General features: G+C 39.2%; 2 protein-coding genes across 2 annotated transcripts; both read left to right on the plus strand.

Moving 5' to 3' along the window:
- The first annotated feature begins 1,163 nt into the window (after positions 1-1,163).
- Positions 1,164-2,414, plus strand: LOC117293519. Its single transcript, XM_033775868.1, has one exon. It carries the CDS (start codon positions 1,164-1,166, stop codon positions 2,412-2,414), a length of 1,251 nt encoding a protein of 416 aa, XP_033631759.1.
- Positions 2,415-9,985: 7,571 nt separating this feature from the next.
- LOC117293991 (chordin-like protein 1) lies at positions 9,986-19,511 on the plus strand. The gene is made up of 5 exons (XM_033776507.1): positions 9,986-10,200; positions 11,851-12,069; positions 16,012-16,206; positions 17,316-17,777; positions 18,725-19,511. Exons 1-4 carry the CDS (start codon positions 10,089-10,091, stop codon positions 17,753-17,755), a joined length of 966 nt encoding a protein of 321 aa, XP_033632398.1. The 5' UTR covers positions 9,986-10,088; the 3' UTR covers positions 17,756-17,777; positions 18,725-19,511.
- Positions 19,512-21,823: the final 2,312 nt, after the last annotated feature.

Here is a 21,823-nt window from a genome sequence, read left to right on the forward strand (position 1 = left end):
TGGAACCTAACTCAATCAAGCTTCTTAAGTCGGCTTCAAGTCGCACTTTCTCTCATTTTGCTCCACACACCTTGAATATACACTCACCACCTCAATCAGGAAATCTGACTCTCTTCGAATATTTAAGAAGTGTATCAAACATTATCTGCATGTATCCTATCTAATGCGCTGCGTTCTTGACGTAGTGGCGCTATACAAATGCCCTATGTATGTATGTGTGTTTGTTTGTTTGTTTGTTTGTTTGTTTGTTTGTTTGTTTGTTTGTTTGTTTGTTTGTTTGTTTGTTTGTTTGTTTGTTTGTTTGTTTGTTTGTTTGTTTCGATCAGTACGCTTACTTCAATGAAATGAAATAATGTTCTTTGAGTGTAAGAACAGGTGTTGAATTAAAAAAAAAAACAATCATTCACAGTTTGTTCCCAGACTGTTTCTACATGTATTATAAAGCAGAAGAACAGGTGTTTGCATTAAAAACACTTCTCAGAACCCAGACTGTCTCAAGCGTGCAAAGCGGTATTTCTGGTGTTTTTGACCGCTCGTGCTTATCCTTGTGGTAATATTTTCTTCATAAATAATAACAATGATGTTGGAGAACACTATAGGAAAGCTTTTGCCACTTGCCATGATTTGATGAGGTTCAACGGACTGGATTTCGTTCTAGGATCTAGCAATTTGTACAAGTGTGAACGCTTTGGTACTACCAGTCACGTTACGGTTCAACGGCGACGGACACTGCACCTTTGTAGCACCAAGCACTCTGCCTTTCTTCAGGCTTTGTGTGTCGCCATCTTGGTATGTGGGGACGTAGAACTAAACCCCGGTCCCAACTACAAGTTTCCTTGTGGAGATTGCTGTAAACCTGTGAAATCTAACCAAATGGGCCTACTGTGTGCAACGTGTCAATCCTGGTTTCACATCAAGTGCGAAGGTATGTCTAGCATTGAATATGCCCGTTTATATGCCCTTCCTGATGAACCTTGGTTTTGTGGAACCTGCTCTCTACCCCAATTTTCCGACTCATTTTTCGAATCAACTATTTCAAGTACGAACACTGATGAGACTATTGAAAGTACCTTGTCGTCGGAACATTCATCTATGATTGACCGGGGTTCTCACAGCAACATATTGTGTTGCCTGTTTAAACTCTAGGAGCTTAAAAAAACAAGATGGCCGAATTTAACACTCTATTGTCCTCCATGAAACTGTCTATTGTGGCTGTAACTGAAACCTGGTTGGACTCGTCAATACCTTCTTCAGTAGTAATATTAAATGACAACAGTTACACCATTTTTCGAAAGGATCGGAATCGGCATGGTGGAGGCGTGATGCTGGCCATCTCCAATGGTCTTCAACCTACGGCTGTTGATTTGCCTGCTACTCAAACTGAAATAGAAATCGTGTTTGTTCAACTAGCTATTGGATCTGAAAAATGGTTATGTGGGGCATATTACAGACCGCCTTCTTTAGATAGCACCAGTATCGATGATCTAGAGAATGTGTTGAGCCATCTTGATTTGGACTCATTCGCCGGTGTAATTCTAATGGGTGACTTCAATATTGACTGGTCACCTAGCAACACTGGTCACCTGAGGTCCACCTTGGAAAACCTCACCGATGCTACTTGCCTTGACCAACTAGTTCATGAAGTAACTAGATCATCCGCTGATTTTTCATCGAACACTATCCTCGATTTGATCTTCACCTCGCGTCCGGATCGTCTGCGTGACGTTTGTATTGAAGCTGGTATCGGCAACTCCGACCATAATATGGTGACTTTCAAGATTCGAGGCTCACCCGGTAAGCTTCCCAAACTGCACAGAGAACTTTATCAATATCATAACACTGATATTGATCATTTTCACAACCTGATTTCTATGACGTCATGGGATTTGATTGACTATTCTGACATAGATAAGGCATGGTCAGAGTTCACCGACTTATTTGTTGCCTGTGTACGTGAATGTATTCCTCAACGTCGGTGTCGAAGGAAAGTGAAACCCTGGATCACTGGAGAGCTGCATAAACTTATCAAGGAAAAACGGAGACTTTTTAAGAAGGCTCGTCGATCAAGAACTGAGGGAGTTTGGAATAGATATAAGCTCATCAGGAATAAAGTTCGTATCGCCTATAAAAAAGCATACAGCGATTATGTCACGCAGCTTTTCAAGAAAAAAGACAACCGCAAGTCCTTTTGGTCTTTCGTTAAGAACAAACGCAAATCTTCAGATGCTGCCGACTCTTTTTCAGTCAATGGTGCTAAGATTCAGGACCCTGGCAAGATCGCTAATGGATTTAACGGTTTTTTCGCTAGCTTCTTCACAACTCCTTCGGACGCCTGTTGCAACACTGCCTGCCCCTGTGTTAGATTTTCCTCAACTCACAAATCTGTTTGTGACAAGGGCTCAGATTGCCAGTGAAATCAACAAGCTTCCACCTGGTAAAGCTCATGGTCCAGATGGTATTACCACACAAATGTTGAAGTTAGCATCTCCTGCAATCATACCTCCTTATGACTAACTTTTCAGTATTGGCTGTATCCCAACTCAGTGGAAACGTGCTAATGTCGTGCCAGTACACAAGCGTGGTGATAAAGCAAGTATGCTCAACTACAGACCGGTTTCACTGACATCTATTGTTTGTAAACTGTTAGAAAAAGTCGTGGTTAAGCAGCTCCTGGATCACTGTCAGCACCATGGACTCATTGCTTCCCAACAACATGGCTTCTTGCCTGGGAGGTCATGCACCACGGCTTTAGTTTCTGCTACTAATGACTGGCTATCATCGCTGGATTCCAAAGTTCCAGCTGTCGACCTTGTATCATTGGATTTCAGTCGAGCATTTGATACAATTTCTCATGACTTACTCATCAAGAAACTTCGTTTGTGCTACAACATAAGTGCCACTGCCCTTCTCTGGATAAACTCAATTGTTTCGGACCGTGTGCAACGTGTTGTGTATAAGGGAGTCTCATCCAATTGGCTATCAGTTAGCTCAGGGGTACCTCAAGGATCTGCACTTGGCCCCTTGCTTTTTGTACTGTATGCCAACGATCTCCAGCTTCATTTGTCATCCAGTATTGTCCAGTATGCTGATGACATTTTTATATTTAGGAATGTCTACTCTCATAGTTGTGATCCAGATCTCCAAAATGACTTGATGACTATAGCGGACTGGGCTAAGTCTAACTCCCTGAGGTTAAATCCAGATAAATGTAAAACTGTTCGCTTATCCTGGAGACACCTCTCAAAACCATGTTACCAATTAAATGGAGCTCCACTTGAATGTGTTGATTCTTTGAAGCTGCTCGGGTGTTCTATACAGAGCAATTTATCTTTGGATCTCCAGGTCAAGGAAACTGTTTCTAAATGTAACCGTATGATAGGACTGATTCGTATGATAGTTGGCAATTGCAATCCTGAAGTTGCCCTACACCTGTACAAATCACTAGTTTGACCTACTTTGGAATATTGTTCACCTGTTTGGTGGGTACACAAAAGGAAACATATTGACATACTCGAAGGAATTCAACGTAGGGCTAGCAGAATGATTTTGCGTCAAAGATATATGGAGCAGTCCTACCTGGACAGAGTAAATGCATTGGGATTGATGGTTTTATCTAAAAGTAGAGATTTTTAAACTTATCTTTTATTGCCAAGCAGTTGGTTTTTAACACATCTTATTCTGGTTGTAATTTTCTTAGCAATTTTAAGATCAACAGTAGGCACTCCGACATTCTTACTTTCCATCACGGTAAACCTATAACAGATTTTTATAAATATTCTGCAGTTATTCGTTTTCCTAAAGCGTTTTTTGAACTCAAACCACAAACCCGAAACTCTTTAATTCTTCATTCCTTTCAGACGTTTCGTTCCATCTTGCGCGATAATTTAGCCAACTAAGTTCATTTTTGTTCGGCCCGGTAGGTTTTTTACGTTTTTAATACATTGGTTCAACTGGCCTTGATCTTTCCTTAAGTTTAATTTTTACATGTGCACATTTTTATTTCATCTTTTTATTTTCTTTGTTATTATTTTATTACCCCCCCCCCCCCCATTTTAACTCGTATTGGTGTTTTTATGCTGATTTTTTTGACAATATTGAAGGGTCTGTGTACTTTTTAGTTGGCTAATGACTTTTTTTCTAACAGAAATTATGGTTTTCACGGATTTACATTGAGCTTGCAGGGTTTGGGGATGGTGATGGTGGAGGGCTTCCCTTGGTATGTTGCTTGCTGGTGTGCTGTGGTTTTGGGGGGATGGGTGGGGCAATGTCGCAGAGTTAATTTTCGTCTCAGTTTTGGCGTGTAGGGTCGTAGTGGCCAGTTATGGGATGTTTTGGTATAATATCATGGCTGGTTGATGGGTTTTTGCATGCTAAAATAATGTTCATCTCACTGAGACGAAATATGTTTTGTGGCTTGTTTTGCTCATTTCTCGGGGGCTGCAGTTCCTCGGTGTATGGTATTTCGGGGGAGGCTTTCTACTGTCATTGTCTTCGGGCCCTGTAGGTTTGTTGTGAATCTGTGGACATTTTGTAAAAGTACCTTGTGTTTATCGTTTGTGTTATTGCTTTTTACTTGCCATCTTTTGTTTAAACTTTTACTGCAATTTTAGAATGTTTAATGTATAGTATATAATGTGTTCTTATGAGCTAGGTCTGGGAAAGCACATCTTTTTTGATGACAGTTTTTGGACTTTTTCCCTTCCCTGGACGGCCTGTGCTTGTTTTATTGTTTTGCTTCTTTTTTGTCCGAAGAATTAAAATAAAATAAATAAATAAAGTCTACCCGAGCGGTGGGAACGATATACCGGTAAACAAAACTCATGTTACCCTCTGCGCTATGCGTCATAGCGTAGTGCGCATCTTTAGCCATGTCACTTGCGTCTTTGTATCGTACCATGTGACTGGTTCTCGACCAATAAAACTCCACAATTTGGTACCAAGGCATAACAAGCAGCTTTATATCACATCACGTGATTGGTAACAACGTTACAACCTGGGCCCAACTCCATAGAGCTGCTAAGCACAAAAATTTGCCAGTATGAAATTTCTTCCTTGATAATAACAGGATTACCAACCAAACTTCCATCTGTTGCATATTGATTGTTACTGGTATTCAGCTGTTGTTTGCTTATCCTGAAAATCACGAGGACATTTGGTTGGTAATCCTGTTTTGATCATGGCAAACATTTCATGCTAAGCAAATATTTGTGCTTAGCAGCTCTACGAAGTTGGGTACTGTTACCGTGGTTTAACAAACATGGTTGTACGCCCACAAGTTGATTGATGATGTCATTCTTACTAACAGAGGTCCGTGGCCCATGGGTGACTTTCCCAGTAATATGCCGTATGTTACCGTGGTTTAACAAACATGGTTGTACGCCCACAAGTTGATTGATGATGTCATTCTTACTAACAGAGGTCCGTGGCCCATGGGTGACTTTCCCAGTAATATGCCGTATGGTTTTGTACACTTGGTAGTAATTGTTTAAGTTGTGACCTTAGTGACATGATCCATGCATCACATTCAACAACCTCCCGCTGTGTTCAAATCCGTGACATAATTCGTCTGGGAAGTCACCCGTGGATTACTGCAGCCAGGCAAGGGTCTTCAATGTTGAGTTTACTTTTATGATGAACTAATTACTGCACGATAAAAACAGTTCTGAAAGTAGGGTTTCTAGTCTCATGTTGAAATGGTGTAAAATGTAGTTTACTTGATACAATTTTCGAGCAAAATTTGAAGAAGAAAAAAACGTCCTTGAACGAATGGGTACTTGAAGGATTTGAAACTTTGCATGGTTCCGATATCAAGGATGTAGAAATAAACTGCGCCAATAAAGTATATAAACACTTACAAATGGTCAGATATATCGGAACCTGAAACAGTATGCCACAAAATAATTATTCATTTCGAGTCACCGTTAATTTCTGCACATTTTGACACATCTTGTGTTGCGCTACGATGTTGTTTGGTGGATTTACGGGCACTTGAGTGGCTGAAGGTCGAATTTCAAAAGTTGCAAAAGCCCCTATTCAAGCTAAATCGTTGTATTGTGACGAGTAAGATCGGCGTTTCTTTTGCTCGCCTTTTATAAATGATGTTTTTTTGGTCGCGTTTTGGATAAATCGGTTGCGATGAACGTACTCACCAATAATTGTCAGTAACCTATCAAAGGGGTCAAAGATGGGAGGCATACAACACTGGTAAGACAGGGAAAGGTGTTTCAAGATCGTTGGTTTGATAGAAGCCGGAACGTCGATGCGAGCTGCAGCTCATCAGGTAAAAACGTCACCAGCGACGGTCAGTAAATGGTGGAATCGCTACCAAGCTCAGGGAAATGTGGACGACCTGCCAAGGAGTGGCCGTCCGAGGGTGACTTCTGCAGCAGAAGAAGAACGTGAACAAGTCCATAAAGCCTGACACCACTCTCGAGGGGTTTGCGACGCATCCTGATCAGGAAATGGCAGGGGATTGAGAATGGAGGACAGGATAACAGCAGTTTTAGAGTTAAAGATACGGCAATTAATTTTATGGTCATGTAAACGAAACGAGTTTGTGTCTTTTGTCTTGCTTTTGTCTGAGTGTGATGCTTATGTGAGTTCCCTTTTGGAATTGGGGTGGATAGGGGCTTTTGCAACTTTTGAAATTCGACCTTAAGCCATGCAAGTGTCCATAAATCCACCAAACAACATCGTAGCGCAACACAAGATGTGTAAAAACGTGCAGAAATTAACGGTGAATAGAAAAGAACAATTACATTTTTGTATACTATTTCAGGTTCCGATAAATCTGACCATTTGTAAGTGTTTAGATACTTTATTGGCGCAGTTTAGTAAGATTTGCGGTAAGATCATGTAGGGTCTAATGGTAATCTCTAGAGTTGGGTGGTCCTCAAAAGAACCGGTTTTTTTCCAACCCGACGGTTCGATCAGCATGCTCTGATTGTCTTCTGGAGAAATGGGTGTCTTCACACATTCCAAAGAGAAAGTTTTGAGCTAGTCAAAAGGTCAAATTCTATTGGCATTTTAATTGAAGAACATCAATATTTACGAATAAATACAAAACATAATATTTTGTTGGATTCGATGTAATCGAAGGTTTTTTTTGCCACACACTTTGATCTGATTTGTATCAATCTCTTTCACGCTGCCTCCATCTTGGTCTTGTTCCTCGTATCGAATAACAATAAGGAATGCTAATAATCATTTTGCAAATGGAACCAGACCATTTTGTTCTTCCAGCCTCGGTTTGATAAGATGGGAGAAATTCAAGATGGCCGCACCATGAAAAACGTCTATAGTGGCATTTGAGACCAGTTTATCTGAGAATAGAGACTTGTTAATATTTCCCATTTTTTCAAAAAAGACTCTTTTGGAAATTGGATGGATCACACAAGACAGTGAACTAGTCATTGAAGGCTCCTCTCCTGACTGTTTGAATATTTGAACGATGCACACGAGTGACTTTCAAGAAAAATGATCGGTCATGGTTTTGAACACAACAGGAGGTAGTTGAATCTGATACATCTAAAGTCATCAAAAGATAATTATATATAAGTGTATAATGTTTTCAGATGTGAAGACACATTACACTTGCAACTGTCTAAACTGTTTAGCGTTGTTTCTGATACGATGGATTCAGAGAACTTGTTAATGAACTTGGCAGACATTTAAAAATGGATACACTGTCAACACTGCATTGCTATGCACCGGGCTTTTTTTTTGTTGGGGGGGGGGGGGCTTGAACCTATTATCACGGTGTGGCCATCTTGACTTTACTTCATTCCAAATCATTGTAACCAAACTGAGGCTGGACGAAATAATAGTCTGGTGCCATGTTTGCGCAAAGAATTTTAGCATTCATTACTGTTATTGAAACAGGGAACATGACCAAGATTGTGACAGCGTGGAAAAGGTCTATACCCCCTCCAAGGTTGTTAATTTGTTTGTCTGCTTTTTTTATCAATTATTTATAAGCAATCTTCTAAACAAAACAATTTTCAAAACAAATAACGATCCACACGGGTGACATTCCAGACAGAATGTCATGGTTTTGAACACTGCGTGAGGTTGTTAGTAGGAAGTCAGAACTTCACAATTACTATAGTGTACAAAACCATGACGTCGTTTTACTGGAAAGTCACACATTGACCATGAAACCGTCAGTAAAAAAACTTTACAGCAGTAAACTTGAGGGTGTATATATACAACACTTTGGGAGAAGTGTTTGTTATTTTTTAGTATTATAGTAGGTCCTCAAACAAATTCGGATTCTGTAGAAATTCCATCCACTACATATTATATTGTGGGATGTAATCCTAAGCCCCTTCACACGAGAGCAATTTAGCAAGTGTACCTTGCTAAATTGTAGCATGGTTATACAAATTACAAAATGTACCTCATGTGAAAGGACAACAATTTCTGCTGCTGTCCAAGATCTCTTGCAAAATCTTGTCAAACATTGCTACAATTTACAACCATGCTAAAATTAAGCAACGGACCCTATATAAATTGCTGTCGTTTGAAGTACTGTCAATGACTAGACTATTAACTGACATCACCGACTGCCAGTACTTCTCACGATCTGGACTACCAGATGAATGGTATACTTAAAGAAAGTTAAGGTTTGTGGAAATAAAATGCTTGTTTTCATAACAGAGCACTTTCCAAAATGACTAAATCCAAACGTTAAAAAACGATGGTGGCTTTGAAGGGACATCAGACAAAACAGACTTTTATAATGGTGCAAACTTGTTCACAGTAACGGACCCCTCTGAAGTAACGTCGTTTTGTAAGTGTCCACTAAAATATTTTAATTTGATTTCGAGACCTCAGAATTTGATTTTGAGGTCTCGAAATCAAGCTACTGAAAGCACACAACTTCGTGTGACAAGGTTGTTTTTTATTCCATTGTTATCTCGCAACTTCGACGACCAATTGGGTACCAAAATTATTTTCACAGGTTTGTTATTTAGTGCATATTTTGTTGAGATACACCAAGTGAAAATACGGGTCTTTGACAATTACCAAAGGTTTCCAGTGCCTTTAATACCCAGTTTCAGTTGAGAGTTATTGACATACTTGAATGGATACCTAATAACGTCAACCTGTCTTCATTAGAAACATATACAGTCATCAAAATAGAAGATATACAAAGGTATAATGTTTCCATGTCATCTGGAAACATTATACACTTGTACACATCTCTTTTCCGGATGTAAAGAAACCTTATTCTTGCAACTGTCTCAACTGTTTAGAGTTGTCTGTGATCCGATATATATTCAGATACATTCTAAACTCTAATTCAAACAGACATGGACCCCATACAATCGCTTAGCTATGTGAAATGTCATTTGATTAGGTGGTTTCTTGCAGCGGTGAATGTGAACAATTTGCACAACGGGGTGCATCATTATGTTTAATATGTTTGAATGTTCGTTTCATCAGTTCCCTTTGCTTCTCTCAGTGTTTTCTCTTCTTCATGCAAAACAATGTCTGTCCAACCCAGCCCAACTGGGCCCAATTTCATCAAGCTGCTTAGCGCAACAATTTGCTTAGCATGAAATTTCTTCCTTGATAAAATTTACCAACTAAATTTTCACGTGATTTATTCAGGTTAAAAGTAAACAACAACAGCTGAATACCAGTAACAAGCAATTATGCAACAATGGGAAATTTGGTTGGAAATCCTGTTTTAATCAAGAAAGAAATTTCATGCTAAGCAAGTTTTTGTGCTTAGCAGCTTTATGAAATTGGGCCCAGATCATCGAACCGACGGTCTGCTACAGTCATCAGAACAAATAAACAGGTTCCGAGAAATTGGTGTGGTGTGTCATGTAGCTTGAAACTTTAAGCAATTGTCAGCATAATATCAGGTTCCACTCACCCGATGCGCTAATAGTCCTCCATACGGGAATGTCGTTACTTATTTGAAGCACCCTATTGGTTATTTCAATGCTGACAATATAGCTATATAAGCAAGCTGCAACAAGTTACTGATTCAGTGAGCCTGGTGCTGGAACAAGTTTGCCTGACTGAGTGGTGTTGTTCTTCCAATAAGTAACTAAGAAGTATTGGGTGTTGTTGTCATGTTTGTTTTTGTAGGATGTCGAGGCCTCTTGGTCTTATCTATTGCTGTAGCTTGCTGTTTGGCTGCTGAAGGATTGGCAGAAGACGAATCATACTCGTCATCGTCATCAGGTAAACATCATAATTGTGTTATGAATCTAGCATAAAGATAAGATAACAACATAGTACTATTTATCACGCTGTCACCATCTTGGTCATGTTCCCTGTTTCCATAACAGTAATGAATGCTCCATTGCGTAAACATAGCACCAGACTATTATTTCGTCCAGCCTCAGTTTGGTATACAATGATTTGGAATGATGTAAAATTAAGATGGCCACACCGTGATAAAGGTCTATATGACGTTTTAGGCCCTACCCCTTTGGGTCACAACGTATAGGGGCAACATGACGTCGGCAAAGGTCGGGAAATGTTTTCAGCGGTTCGGTTTTCGCTGGGCCGATATTCTGACATCTTATTAAAAAAAAAAGGCTACTGCCGACTACTAGAGTGTCCAACTGGTAGAGTAGCCAAGAACATACTTCATTCTTTGATAACGATTAAAGTTTCCAGGTACAAACTAATCAAATTACCGAATGCCGAATAGCAAGTACTGTATAATACGAGTACTTTATATAAGTAAAAATACTTCAAAGTGAGATATTAACACACTTGAATACTTATTTTGACTTATACTTACTTTTAAAACTGATTTGTATAGGACAATGTGTAGTTGTTATGAGAACTATGACTTCATTGAAGGGAAAGTATACATTTGATAACCACTCTTAAAATGAATTGCAATAAGAACTTATTAGTTAGAAACCTACAGCAGCTTTCGATACAGCATTTTGAGAAACGTTTCACTTCGAAGTAATGTGGTCAGTTTTAACCCTAACCCTAACCCTAACAACCCTAAAATTTGAATCTGAGAAGCGTTCCTACGCGGAAATATTTCTCAGATTCTGATAAATTCCTATTCCAGATTTTCGGCGCGACCACGTTTTGAAATTTTCAAATGTTAGTTTGCTGAATATTAATATCTATTATTTTAAAGACACTTGGCTCTATTGGATAACTCAATCGGTCGTCGAAGTTGCGAGATAACAATGAAAGGAAAAAACACCCTTGTCACACGAAGTTGTGTGCTTTCCGATGCTTGATTTCGAGACCTCAAACTCCAAATCTGAGGTCTCGAAAACAAATTCGTGGAAAATTACTTCTTTCTCGAAAACTACTCCAGTTTAGAGGGAGCCGTTTCTCACAATGTTTTATACTACCAACCTCTCCCCATTACTCGTTACCAAGTAGGGTTTTATGCTAATAACTGTTTTTCGGAATTACCAACAGTGTCCACTGCCTTTAAAGAAACACTTTGCCTTGTAGACAAGAATAAAGCATACTGGGCTCGTCTTCAGAAGAAAAGAGAATTTTTCTTCCGAAGACGAGCAGAGTATACTGTTCGAAACGTCGAGACCAAAATCGGCTCTATTCAGAGCCACCACTCCTTCAAAAGATAATTATTACATGGTTGTACCAGCAACTTTACTAATATTTATAACTAATTCTTCTCCTTTTTACACCATGCAAAGCTTCAAACATCTATCAATTTTATATTGTTTCCATTTGCCAACTACGGGTTAAAGCAGAGATCCTGAATTAGGGATTTTGTTTGAATAATTTGTATTCGTGGTGTAATGATAAAACTTTTGACACAACAAAAACCACCTCGAAGCTTTGATGAATAGTCTTTGTATGTATCTTTTCTTAACATTTTTGTAGGTGTCCTTAATTATCTTCCATGTATGGGAAAGCTCCCTGGTGACAGCTCTTCCCGAATTTACATCCATGGTGAATTTATGAGGCTAAATGACTGCACAGTCTGCACCTGCGATAATTCCACTTTGAGTTGCCAGATTGAGTCATGTCCACAAGAACTACCCTGCGGTCCCAGCAGTAGAACGAAACGCGATGGTGAATGCTGCAAGACGTGTCCTAAAAGTAAGTCAATGTTAATAGCCGAGTTTCGAAAGCCCTTTTCCCCACTACGGAGCCATTTCCCGGGAAATGGTAGCCGGAACAAATGAACGCTATCGGGTTTTGATGGCTCTTTAAAGAAAACGATTGCTTCTAAGGCTTTTTCTGGAATTTCAAGTGAAGTGGGTGAGAGCTGTCGTAACTAATAAATGTGATTTTATTTAAAAGGGGAGATTTATATAAATCACCCGGTAGAGCCTGCTGAATACCGATAACTTTGTTGGCATGTTTGAATACTCTACCCAATTTAACATTATCTTGAGCCCTCATGTTCCCATTAATACAAGTTAAACAGAACTTTGGTGGACAGATTTGTAGTACAATATTGTAAAATAGCACGATCAACATTTAGAGAGTAAAATAAGCGTTGTTGGAGCTTGTTTTAGGAACACGTTGCCTTGGATCGGTCGATTTGGTTTTTGATCAAAAGCGTGTGAAACCGTTTGTCATCTTGTGAAGCCAAAATTTGACTCCATAAAATAACCGACCTTGTTTCTTCGCGACATGAAAGGAAAACCGTGCAATTTCGAGGCATGTTTGTGTGGATCATATTCTACTTTAAAGGAACACGTTGCCTTGGATCGGTCGAGTTGGTCTTTGAAAAGCGTATGTAACCAAATGTTATAGAATGCATATGATTAGAGAGATATTTTAAAAGTAGAATATAATGATCCACACAAGTATCACTCGGAATTGCGTGGTTTTCTTTTTTATCTCGTCGACAAACACGGTCGGCCATTTATGGGAGTCAAAATTTTGATTCCCATAAAAATGGCCGACTGTGTTGGTTCGCAAAGTAAAAGGAAAACCACGCAATTTCGAGGCAAATGTGTGTGGATCATTGTATTCTACTTTTTAAACATCTTTCTAACCATATGTATTTTATAACAGACGGTTACAAACGCTTTTCAAAGACCAACTCGACCGATCCAAGGCAACGTGTTCCTTTAAATCCGAACCATTTGCATTTCACAACAAACGGTTACAAACGCTTTTCAAAGACCAACTCGACCGATCCAAGGTAACGTGCTCCTTTAAAGTCACGTTTGCTATCCATAAAGCCAATAGCGGCTCTATCATCTGCATATTTTATGAAATCATATGGTATTGAGTACAAAAGAGGTGACATGACACACCCCTGGGGGGCTCCCGTATGCGTATTTTTTTTTCTAGGACGAACGTGGGCAATTTACATAAATGGGCGTAGTTAACTATACATTTTCCCGAGCACATGCGTACTTCGACGTAATAATAGTTGTGGAAATACACTCACGCATATTATTAAACATGTACACATACACGCATACACGTACACATGTTACATGTACAATGTACATGTATATTTAGTACCATGTACCATGTAAAACTGCGTATTAATTTGTACAACTCTACCTTTTGTCCATAAAATGCGTCGTGCTTGCTTTCATTGCCAAGTCTTGATTGCCCGATAAAATACGTTTGGATATGGTTGGGAGGGGGAGGGAGGGTAATTATGAAAATAGACAGACGGTCATAATGAACGGTTACAAACAGCACATATGCATCTGGAGCGCACACAATTATGCAACACAATAATGTGTTTTTTTTTCCACAGGTTTGTTATCTTATGCATGTTGGGATACATCAAGTGAAAATACTGGTCTTTGACAATAATTAACAAATCAAGTGAAAATACTGGTCTTCAACAATAATTACCAAATGTGCCCAGTTTAAAAATCAACCATATATCTCCATGGTGAGACCATGGGGGAGGAGGTAGACTGGTTCATCACAACCTGTACACCATTGTGTGAAGCGTGGTAGAAGAAAAGCAGGTTGTGTGGTCCCCATTTATTTACCACAACTATTTTCATTCCACATACCGCCACCAGTGGCCCAAGGTCCCTTGCGGTCATCACTAAAGCTCGTGCATGCGCGAGAGTGTTTTTCGGGCAAAAACACGCCCATTTTATGTTAATTGCCCACGTTCGTCCTAGGAAAAAAAATACGCCTCCCGTGTTGGTGTACTGAATGGATGAAATGGTGGAATTAATTTTGACCTGCTGGCATCGATTTAACAGAAAGTTATAGATCCATGGGATATTGTAGGATTGACATTTAAGTTATAATTAATGTTGTAATAAGCAGATGTGGCTGGATGGTATTGAAAGCACTGTACAAACTCATATTGGATGTCCAATGTCGACATAGCAAAGTTGCCATTTGCTGTCAGACTCATATTGAATGTCCAATAACGAAATAGCAAAGTTGACATTTGCTGTACAAACTCATATTGAATGTCCAATAACGAAATAGCAAAGTTGCCATTTGCTGTACAAACTCATATTGAATGTCCAATAACGAAATAGCAAGTTTGACATTTACTACAGAAAATCACATTGAATGTCCAATAACGAAATAGCAAAGTTGACATTTGCTGCAGAAATTCATATTGAATGTCCAATATCGAAATAGCGAGGTTGACATTTGCTGTACAAACTCATATTGAATGTCCAATATCGAAATAGCAAAGTTGACATTTGCTGTACAAACTCATATTGAATGTCCAATAACGAAATAGCAAGTTTGACATTTACTACAGAAAATCACATTGAATGTCCAATAACGAAATAGCAAAGTTGACATTTGCTGCAGAAATTCATATTGAATGTCCAATATCGAAATAGCGAGGTTGACATTTGCTGTACAAACTCATATTGAATGTCCAATATCGAAATAGCAAAGTTGACATTTGCTGTACAAACTCATATTGAATGTCCAATATCGAACTAGCAAAGTTGACATTTGCTGCAGAATATCGAAATAGCAGAGTTGACATTTGCTGTACAAAACTCATATTGAATGTCCAATATCGAAATAGCAAAGTTGACATTTGCTTAACAAACTCATATTGAATGTCCAATTTCGAAATAGCAAAGTTGACATTTGCTGCAGAATATCGAAATAACAAAGTTGACATTTGCTGTACAAAATCATATTGAATGTCCAATATCGAAATAGCAAAGTTGACATTTGCTTAACAAACTCATATTAAATGTCCAATAACGAAATAGCAAAGTTGACATTTGCTTAAACAAACTCATATTGAATGTCCAATATCGAAATAGCAAAGTTGACATTTGCTGTACAAAATCATATTGAATGTCCAATATCGAAATAGCAAAGTTGACATTTGCTTAACAAACCCATATTGAATGTCCAATATCGAAATAGCAAATTTGACATTTGCTGTACAAACTCATATTGAATGTCCAATATCGAACTAGCAAAGTTGACATTTGCTGTACAAACTCATATTGAATGTCCAATATCGAAATAGCAAAGTTGACATTTGTTGTACAAACTTGTATTGAATGTCCACGTATCGAAATAGCAAAGTTGACATTTGCTGCACAAAATCATATTGAATGTCCAATACCGAAATAGGAAAGTTGACATTTGCTGTACAAACTTAAATTGAATGTCCAACATCGAAATAGCAAAGTTGACCAACATCGAAATAGCAAAGTTGACATTCGCTGTACAAACCGATGGGGATGTCCAATATCGAAATAGCAAAGTTGACATTTGCTGTACAAACTCATATTGAATGTCCAACATCGAAAAAGTTGACATTTGCTGCACAAAATCATATTGAATGTCCAATATCGAAATAGGAAAGTTGACATTTGCTGTACAAACTTATATTGAATGTCCAACATCGAAATAGCAAAGTTGACCAACATCGAAACAGCAAAGTTGACATTCGCTGTACAAACCGATGGGGATGCCCAATGTCGAATTACCATGTATGTCTTAGTTTTCAGAGTGTATTTTTATAAACAAACTGTTGACACCTCAAAAACAACCTCATAGTAGTACAAAGCTTTGTTGAATTGAGTTTTTCGTTTAACCTTTCCTTTGTAGATGTGGTCCCACGTGAGCTTTCCTGTATGTACGATGACCAAATTATACGTCATGGTGAGCGAAAGGCGCTGAATGACTGTTCGGACTGCGACTGTGATAACTCCACTTTGAGTTGTCAGTATCGTACATGTCCACCACTTGATTGCAGACAAAGAATCAAAATTGAAGGGGAATGCTGCAAGATTTGCGGCTACAGTAAGTCATCTCTAACATTTAAGCTTTCAAAAGTGTTTTGCACTACATAAGTTTAAAGGAACGTTAAAAAATTGGTAAGAAAACAAAATCGTGAAGATCACAGATTAACATCAAACTTACACGGTCTAATGATGATAAAAGTTGAAAACATCCGTTGAGATATTTCTGCCTGAAATGTCATAATAATTCGGTGAGAAATAAATAGTTTAACCTTGCGTTTGAAGTTTATCGCTCAGTGAACGTTTTATTCATATTTTTTTACCAATGTCATGCAAAGTGTGTAATCGGTTTTCACTATTTTTTCGCGACCCAGATGGCCGATCGATCTCAAACTTCTACAGGTTTGTCAAATTATGTATATGATGGATTACCTAAACTGCTTACACTGCTAGCTACTGTTTTGTTAGCAAAACCAATTCTGTAATTCTCCTTAAAAAGGCGCTTTGTCATGTAAACTTATCTAATGACATTCTTTACTACACAAAGAATGGCCGTGCTTACAATTGAATGCTTTGGAACGCTACACTGCAGTGATAACGAAAACGATAACGAACACACCAGACAGAGAACGCATTCTATTGGTTGAATTACTCCACGCAGATTACGCCCACGCTCATTCAACCAATAGAATGTATTCTCTTTTCGTCGTGATCGTTGTCGTTTTTGTAACCTTGGGGTGGGGTGGGGGAGGACGGATGCCCCGGATTTTTAAAATTTCTTTTTAACAAAAACAAAAAATTTCCGCCCCAAAACGGAACATTTAAAAAAGGCAACAAATGCATCGAGGTAGCTGCCGGATCAATTTAACCCTAACCGGGTCCCAACAAGTGAATCAAAATTACGCAGAATATTATTAAGAATCTCTTCTTTTTTACCAGTTTCCTGTCAGTCTGACCTCAAAATAATCTCTTCTGACCCGAGTTTTTTTTTTAAATATATATAAAAAGCCATTAAAAGTGGGTCAAAATTATGCATAACCCTATAGTCTTTATTTAAACCAGTTTCCTGGTTAACCAGACCCAGAAGTGGATCAGTAATCTGACCCGTGTGTTTTTAAGAGTGTTGAGAAGAGGAACTAAAACATAATTGACATTCCTAATACCATACAGATGTTACTGTGAATGAGATTAATCCAGAGGTGCCACAAGCTTCCATAAAACAAGGCAAAGCAAATGAGATTGCTCTGCAGCTGAAAGTGAAGTATTCGGAGGCAATTCCATGGAGTCAACACCGTCGAGGAATATGGACAGTGAGGGTGTGGATGTCTAGCAGTGGAAACGGGCAGAACGAGCTGTCTGGCACCGTCATGCAGAAAGCATTGCCTGAAAGAGAATGGCCCTCTTCGGAAATGGAGGGTAAAGTCGTCTTCAACGACGTCAGCTATGGCTTTGACTTGACCGGCCATACCTGTCAAGATGCTCAATTCGTCTGTGCCCAGTTCATCAACCCCAAAAAGGAACGGAACGAATATTATTCCCTGGTCTTCATCTCTCCGCTGTACGGGGAAGCTGTGACAAGTTGTGTTGAAAATACCAACTGCCGAGGTTAGCTTGGACATCACCACTGCTAAGGTTAGCTTTTGTTTTCATTCTTTTGGAAAAACTGAGCATAATCAGAAAATAACTATCTAGGGAGGAGATGACCAATAGTCTTGCTAAAGACCTTACGAAAGTAAAAGGTTGAACCCATCACCCCCCTCCTACTAAAGGACTCGTGAATAACGCCAGAGACCGGCCGGCCTCCAGCCGGCGTGCGTGTGTACATTCACCTTTGACCTACATTCATTTCACATACAGGGTGCGTTCGTTTAGCTGCCCTAGGTCGACCCCGGTGTGTGGCGGGGTTTTTTTTCAGGACGAACGTGGGTAATTATCTGCACACGTTCATCCTGGAAAAAGAAAACGCCACACACCGGGGTCGACCCGGGGAAGCTAAACGAACACACCCAAATATCTTTGGTCAAATTCTGCACAATACACATACGTGGACACAGACGCAGACGACCGAAAGTAACCTTTCCATATCTGTGTTTCGATTGGTCGTCCAAGGTAACCTCAGACCCAATCAAAACAAACCAAGGTGTGGTAGCTTTTGGTCACTGCATTTATCGAATGATCATGTATCTAATGGAAACACTGGACCTATAGCAGCATGGTAGCAGGTACCTGTCTTTATCCGCAAGGATAAAACTCTCTGGGGAAGCACGTCGTGTACTTTTAAAACCATTTTAGGACGCTAGGTGGCAGCAGACTTACCATGTAAATCCGTTGTTTCCTTTAATGGCGCATGCTCAGAACTACAACAGTGAAAATTTACCGTGTAAGTCTGCTGCCACGTAGCGTTCCAAGGTCTCCCATTGCTAATGCACCCCCTTCCATTTCCATTGCATTTAACACTGTTCAAAGAATCGATCACCATGGTGTTTAATAGTAGCCAAGGGCCCTTATAACTGGAACCAATTGTTATTTATTCAATTTGTTAAAAAGCAGAATGTTGTATTTCTTTTATCTTTACACAGCATCACCGCTGATCTCCAACTTGGAAACAGAAACAGTTCAACTGCAGGTGGAGTTCAACTTTCCATAAACAAACCGAGCTGGTTGGGAAGGACGACTGCATACCATTAAACCAAATCAAACATTTCCTGTAAGCTTCCAAGTAAATAAAAATACATTCCATAACTGGTTGTTTTGTTTTGTTTCCACCATGTTTTTATTACTTTGTAAACAAACTGGATTTGTTTTGCATTGATGGCTTTGTATTGATTGCAAAAACTCGAGCTGTGACGTTGCATTAGAAAGGTCTATGAATGCCTCAAAGTTTTGAGCGTTATTATCATGCAAAAACTCGAAAAATTTACAAACAATTTGCAGCCCTAATTTCCATTTAGGAAACTCAGGTTTATTATGACCAGCAGGCAAACAAAGTCTATGATGAGTAGCAGTTTCAGATGTTGAATTTTCTATAGTGCTGTGCAGAGGACGTTAACATCAAAATATTGTATTTCTAGTGTGCTTTGCTAGTTGCTCAAAGATAATAAAATAAACTGATGACCTGAACATTCAATGGAGTTTATATAACATTTATAGTTAATGTGAGTGATCCTGGATTAAAGGGTCTGGTAACTTTTGTAGGACAAAAAACCCAATGTCACAGATTTGAACTCACACGGTTTGAAAATAATGATAGTAGAAAGCTTCCCTGAAAAAATTACTTGCTGAGGGGCTGTAGTTTTTAAAAGTGAGTAAAACAGGGTCATGAACTTAATTTTCGTCTCAGTGATCATGAGACGAAAATTATTTTAGCATGAAATAAACGTTTTCGTGACATTGTTTTACTAATTTCCCCCAAAACTACACCACCTCAGCAAGTAATATTTCAAGGTACGCTTTCAACTATCATTATCTTCAAACGTTAAATCTGTGGACATTGTGTTTTGTGTTACAAAAAGTACCCGAATCCTTTAAGTATCACACATCATTACACTCAAATTGGCCCAGATCCAGACAATTTGATCAAATTTGAGTCAAATTCAAAACACCCCATGAGAGTATCATCTATCTCGGTAATTGTACAATATAATTTGTTGTAGTCACGACTATGTATGGCAATCCATTGTGCTGACTTTCGGCCTATATAATGATCGTATTATGTGCTGTGCTGTTATTATGTGCTGTTGCTATTAAAACAAGTACTGCATGAATTGTATCCTTTGAATTGAAAATGTTGTCGTGTTGTTGTATTGTTTCAAGTAGATGACCGCCCCGCCCCACCCCACCATACCCCCACAAGAACCTACCACAGGCCCATCATGTTCAAGGGCACTGGACACAATTGGTATCACTTAAACTAATTGTTAGCATAAACACTTACTTGGTAACAAGCAATGGAGAGCTGTTGATGGTAAACAACATTGTGAGAAACTGCTCCCTCTGAAGGAACATAGTTTTCGAATAGAAGTAATTTTCCACGAATTTGATTTCGAGACCCCAAAATTAGATTTCGAGGTCCCGAAATCAAGCATCTGAAAGCACACAACTTTGTGTGACAAGGTTGTTTTTTATTTCATTGTAAGCGCTCTGTTAGCGCCCTCTTTTGAACCCTCCTCCTCCAGCCCCCATGTTCCCACATGGGCGCTGGGGGCGAAATCCCCGGCGGACAGATTTCCCCCTGCACACTTGTTATTCACTTGTGCCATTTTAGACTTTCACATATCAGTCATTGACACAGTCCCTTCATATCAAAGGGACTGGGCGGTTTTAGTATTTGCTCATTAATTGTTATTGACATGACCGATTCGTAATACTTTGAGACTTCCTCCTTTTTTTCGCTTAAAGGAACACTGCCTTGGATCGGACGAGTTGGTCTTCAAAAAGCGTTTGAGGCGTTTGTTATGAAATGCATATGGTTAGAAAGATGTTTTAAAAGTGATCCACACAAGTATCACTAAACATTGCACGGTTTTCGTTTTACCTCGTCGAATAACACGGTCGGCCATTTATTGGAGTCAACAAAATTCTTTGTATTCTACTTTCACAATATATTTCTAACCATACCGATTTTAAAACAAACGGTTACAGAACGCTTTTCAAAGACCAACTCGACCGATCCAAGGCAACGTGTTCCAACGACGTCACAATGTTGTAAAGCTCGCCCGGGGATCTTTCAGCCTCGGTTTGGTAAGATTTATATCGATGGGGAAAATTCAAGATGGCTGTACCATCAAAGAGGTCTATAGTGGCATTTGAGACCAGTTTATCTGAGAATAGAGACTTGTAAATATTTCTGAATTTCTCAAAAAGGACTCTATTTTATATGGGATGGATAACAAGTGAACTATGGGGGGGGGGGGGGCATTGAAACCTCTCCCCTGACGGTACAGAGAATGGCCGTGCTTACAATCGGAGGCTTTGGAACGCTACACTGCAGTGATAACGAAAACGATAACGAACACACCAGACAGAGAACGCATTCTATTGGTTGAATTGCTCCATGCAGAATACACACACGCTCATTCAACCAATAGTATGCGTTCTCTTTGCGTCGTGAACGTTATCTTTTTCTTAACTTTGGGGAGGGGAGGGGGTGGGTGGTTGACGGTCGCCCGGGAAAAGAAAGAAAAAAAAAAAAAAGTCCGCCCCAAAACGGAACTTTTAAAAAAAGGTTCCAAAGACATCGAGGCAGCTGCCAGATCAATTAACCCTGTCCGGGTCCCAACAAGCGGGGCAAAATGACGCAGAATATAAGCCAGAATCTCTTCTTTTTTTACCAGTTTCCTGGGCGGCCTGACCCCAAAATGATCTCTTCTGACCCGAGTTTTGTTGTTTGTTTATATATATATATAAAAAGCCATTAAAAGTGAGTCAAAATGATGCAGAATCCTAGTCTTTTTTTAAACCATTTTTTTGTTGGTTAACCTGACCCAGAAGTGGGTCAATAATCTGACCCGTGTGTTTTTAAGAGTGGTGAGAATGAAAGGATTCATGTTTTGACTGTAGTTATGAGGAACTAAAACATAATTGACATTCCTAATACCATACAGATGTTACTGTGAATGAGATTAATCCAGAGGTGCCACAAGCTTCCATAAAACAAGGCAAAGCAAATGAGATTGCTC

Source organism: Asterias rubens, chromosome 8 (assembly GCF_902459465.1).
Source record: "Asterias rubens chromosome 8, eAstRub1.3, whole genome shotgun sequence".
NCBI classification, from domain to species: Eukaryota; Metazoa; Echinodermata; class Asteroidea; order Forcipulatida; family Asteriidae; genus Asterias; species Asterias rubens.

Coding starts and splice junctions, on each gene's coding strand:
- LOC117293991 (XM_033776507.1), top strand. CDS start 10,089: ATGTTTGTTTTTGTAGGATGTCGAGGCCTCTTGGTCTTATCTATTGCT. Junction 10,201..11,850: donor ATACTCGTCATCGTCATCAG/GTAAACATCATA, acceptor ACATTTTTGTAG/GTGTCCTTAATTATCTTCCA. Junction 12,070..16,011: donor CTGCAAGACGTGTCCTAAAA/GTAAGTCAATGT, acceptor TTTCCTTTGTAG/ATGTGGTCCCACGTGAGCTT.
- LOC117293519 (XM_033775868.1), top strand. CDS start 1,164: ATGGCCGAATTTAACACTCTATTGTCCTCCATGAAACTGTCTATTGTG.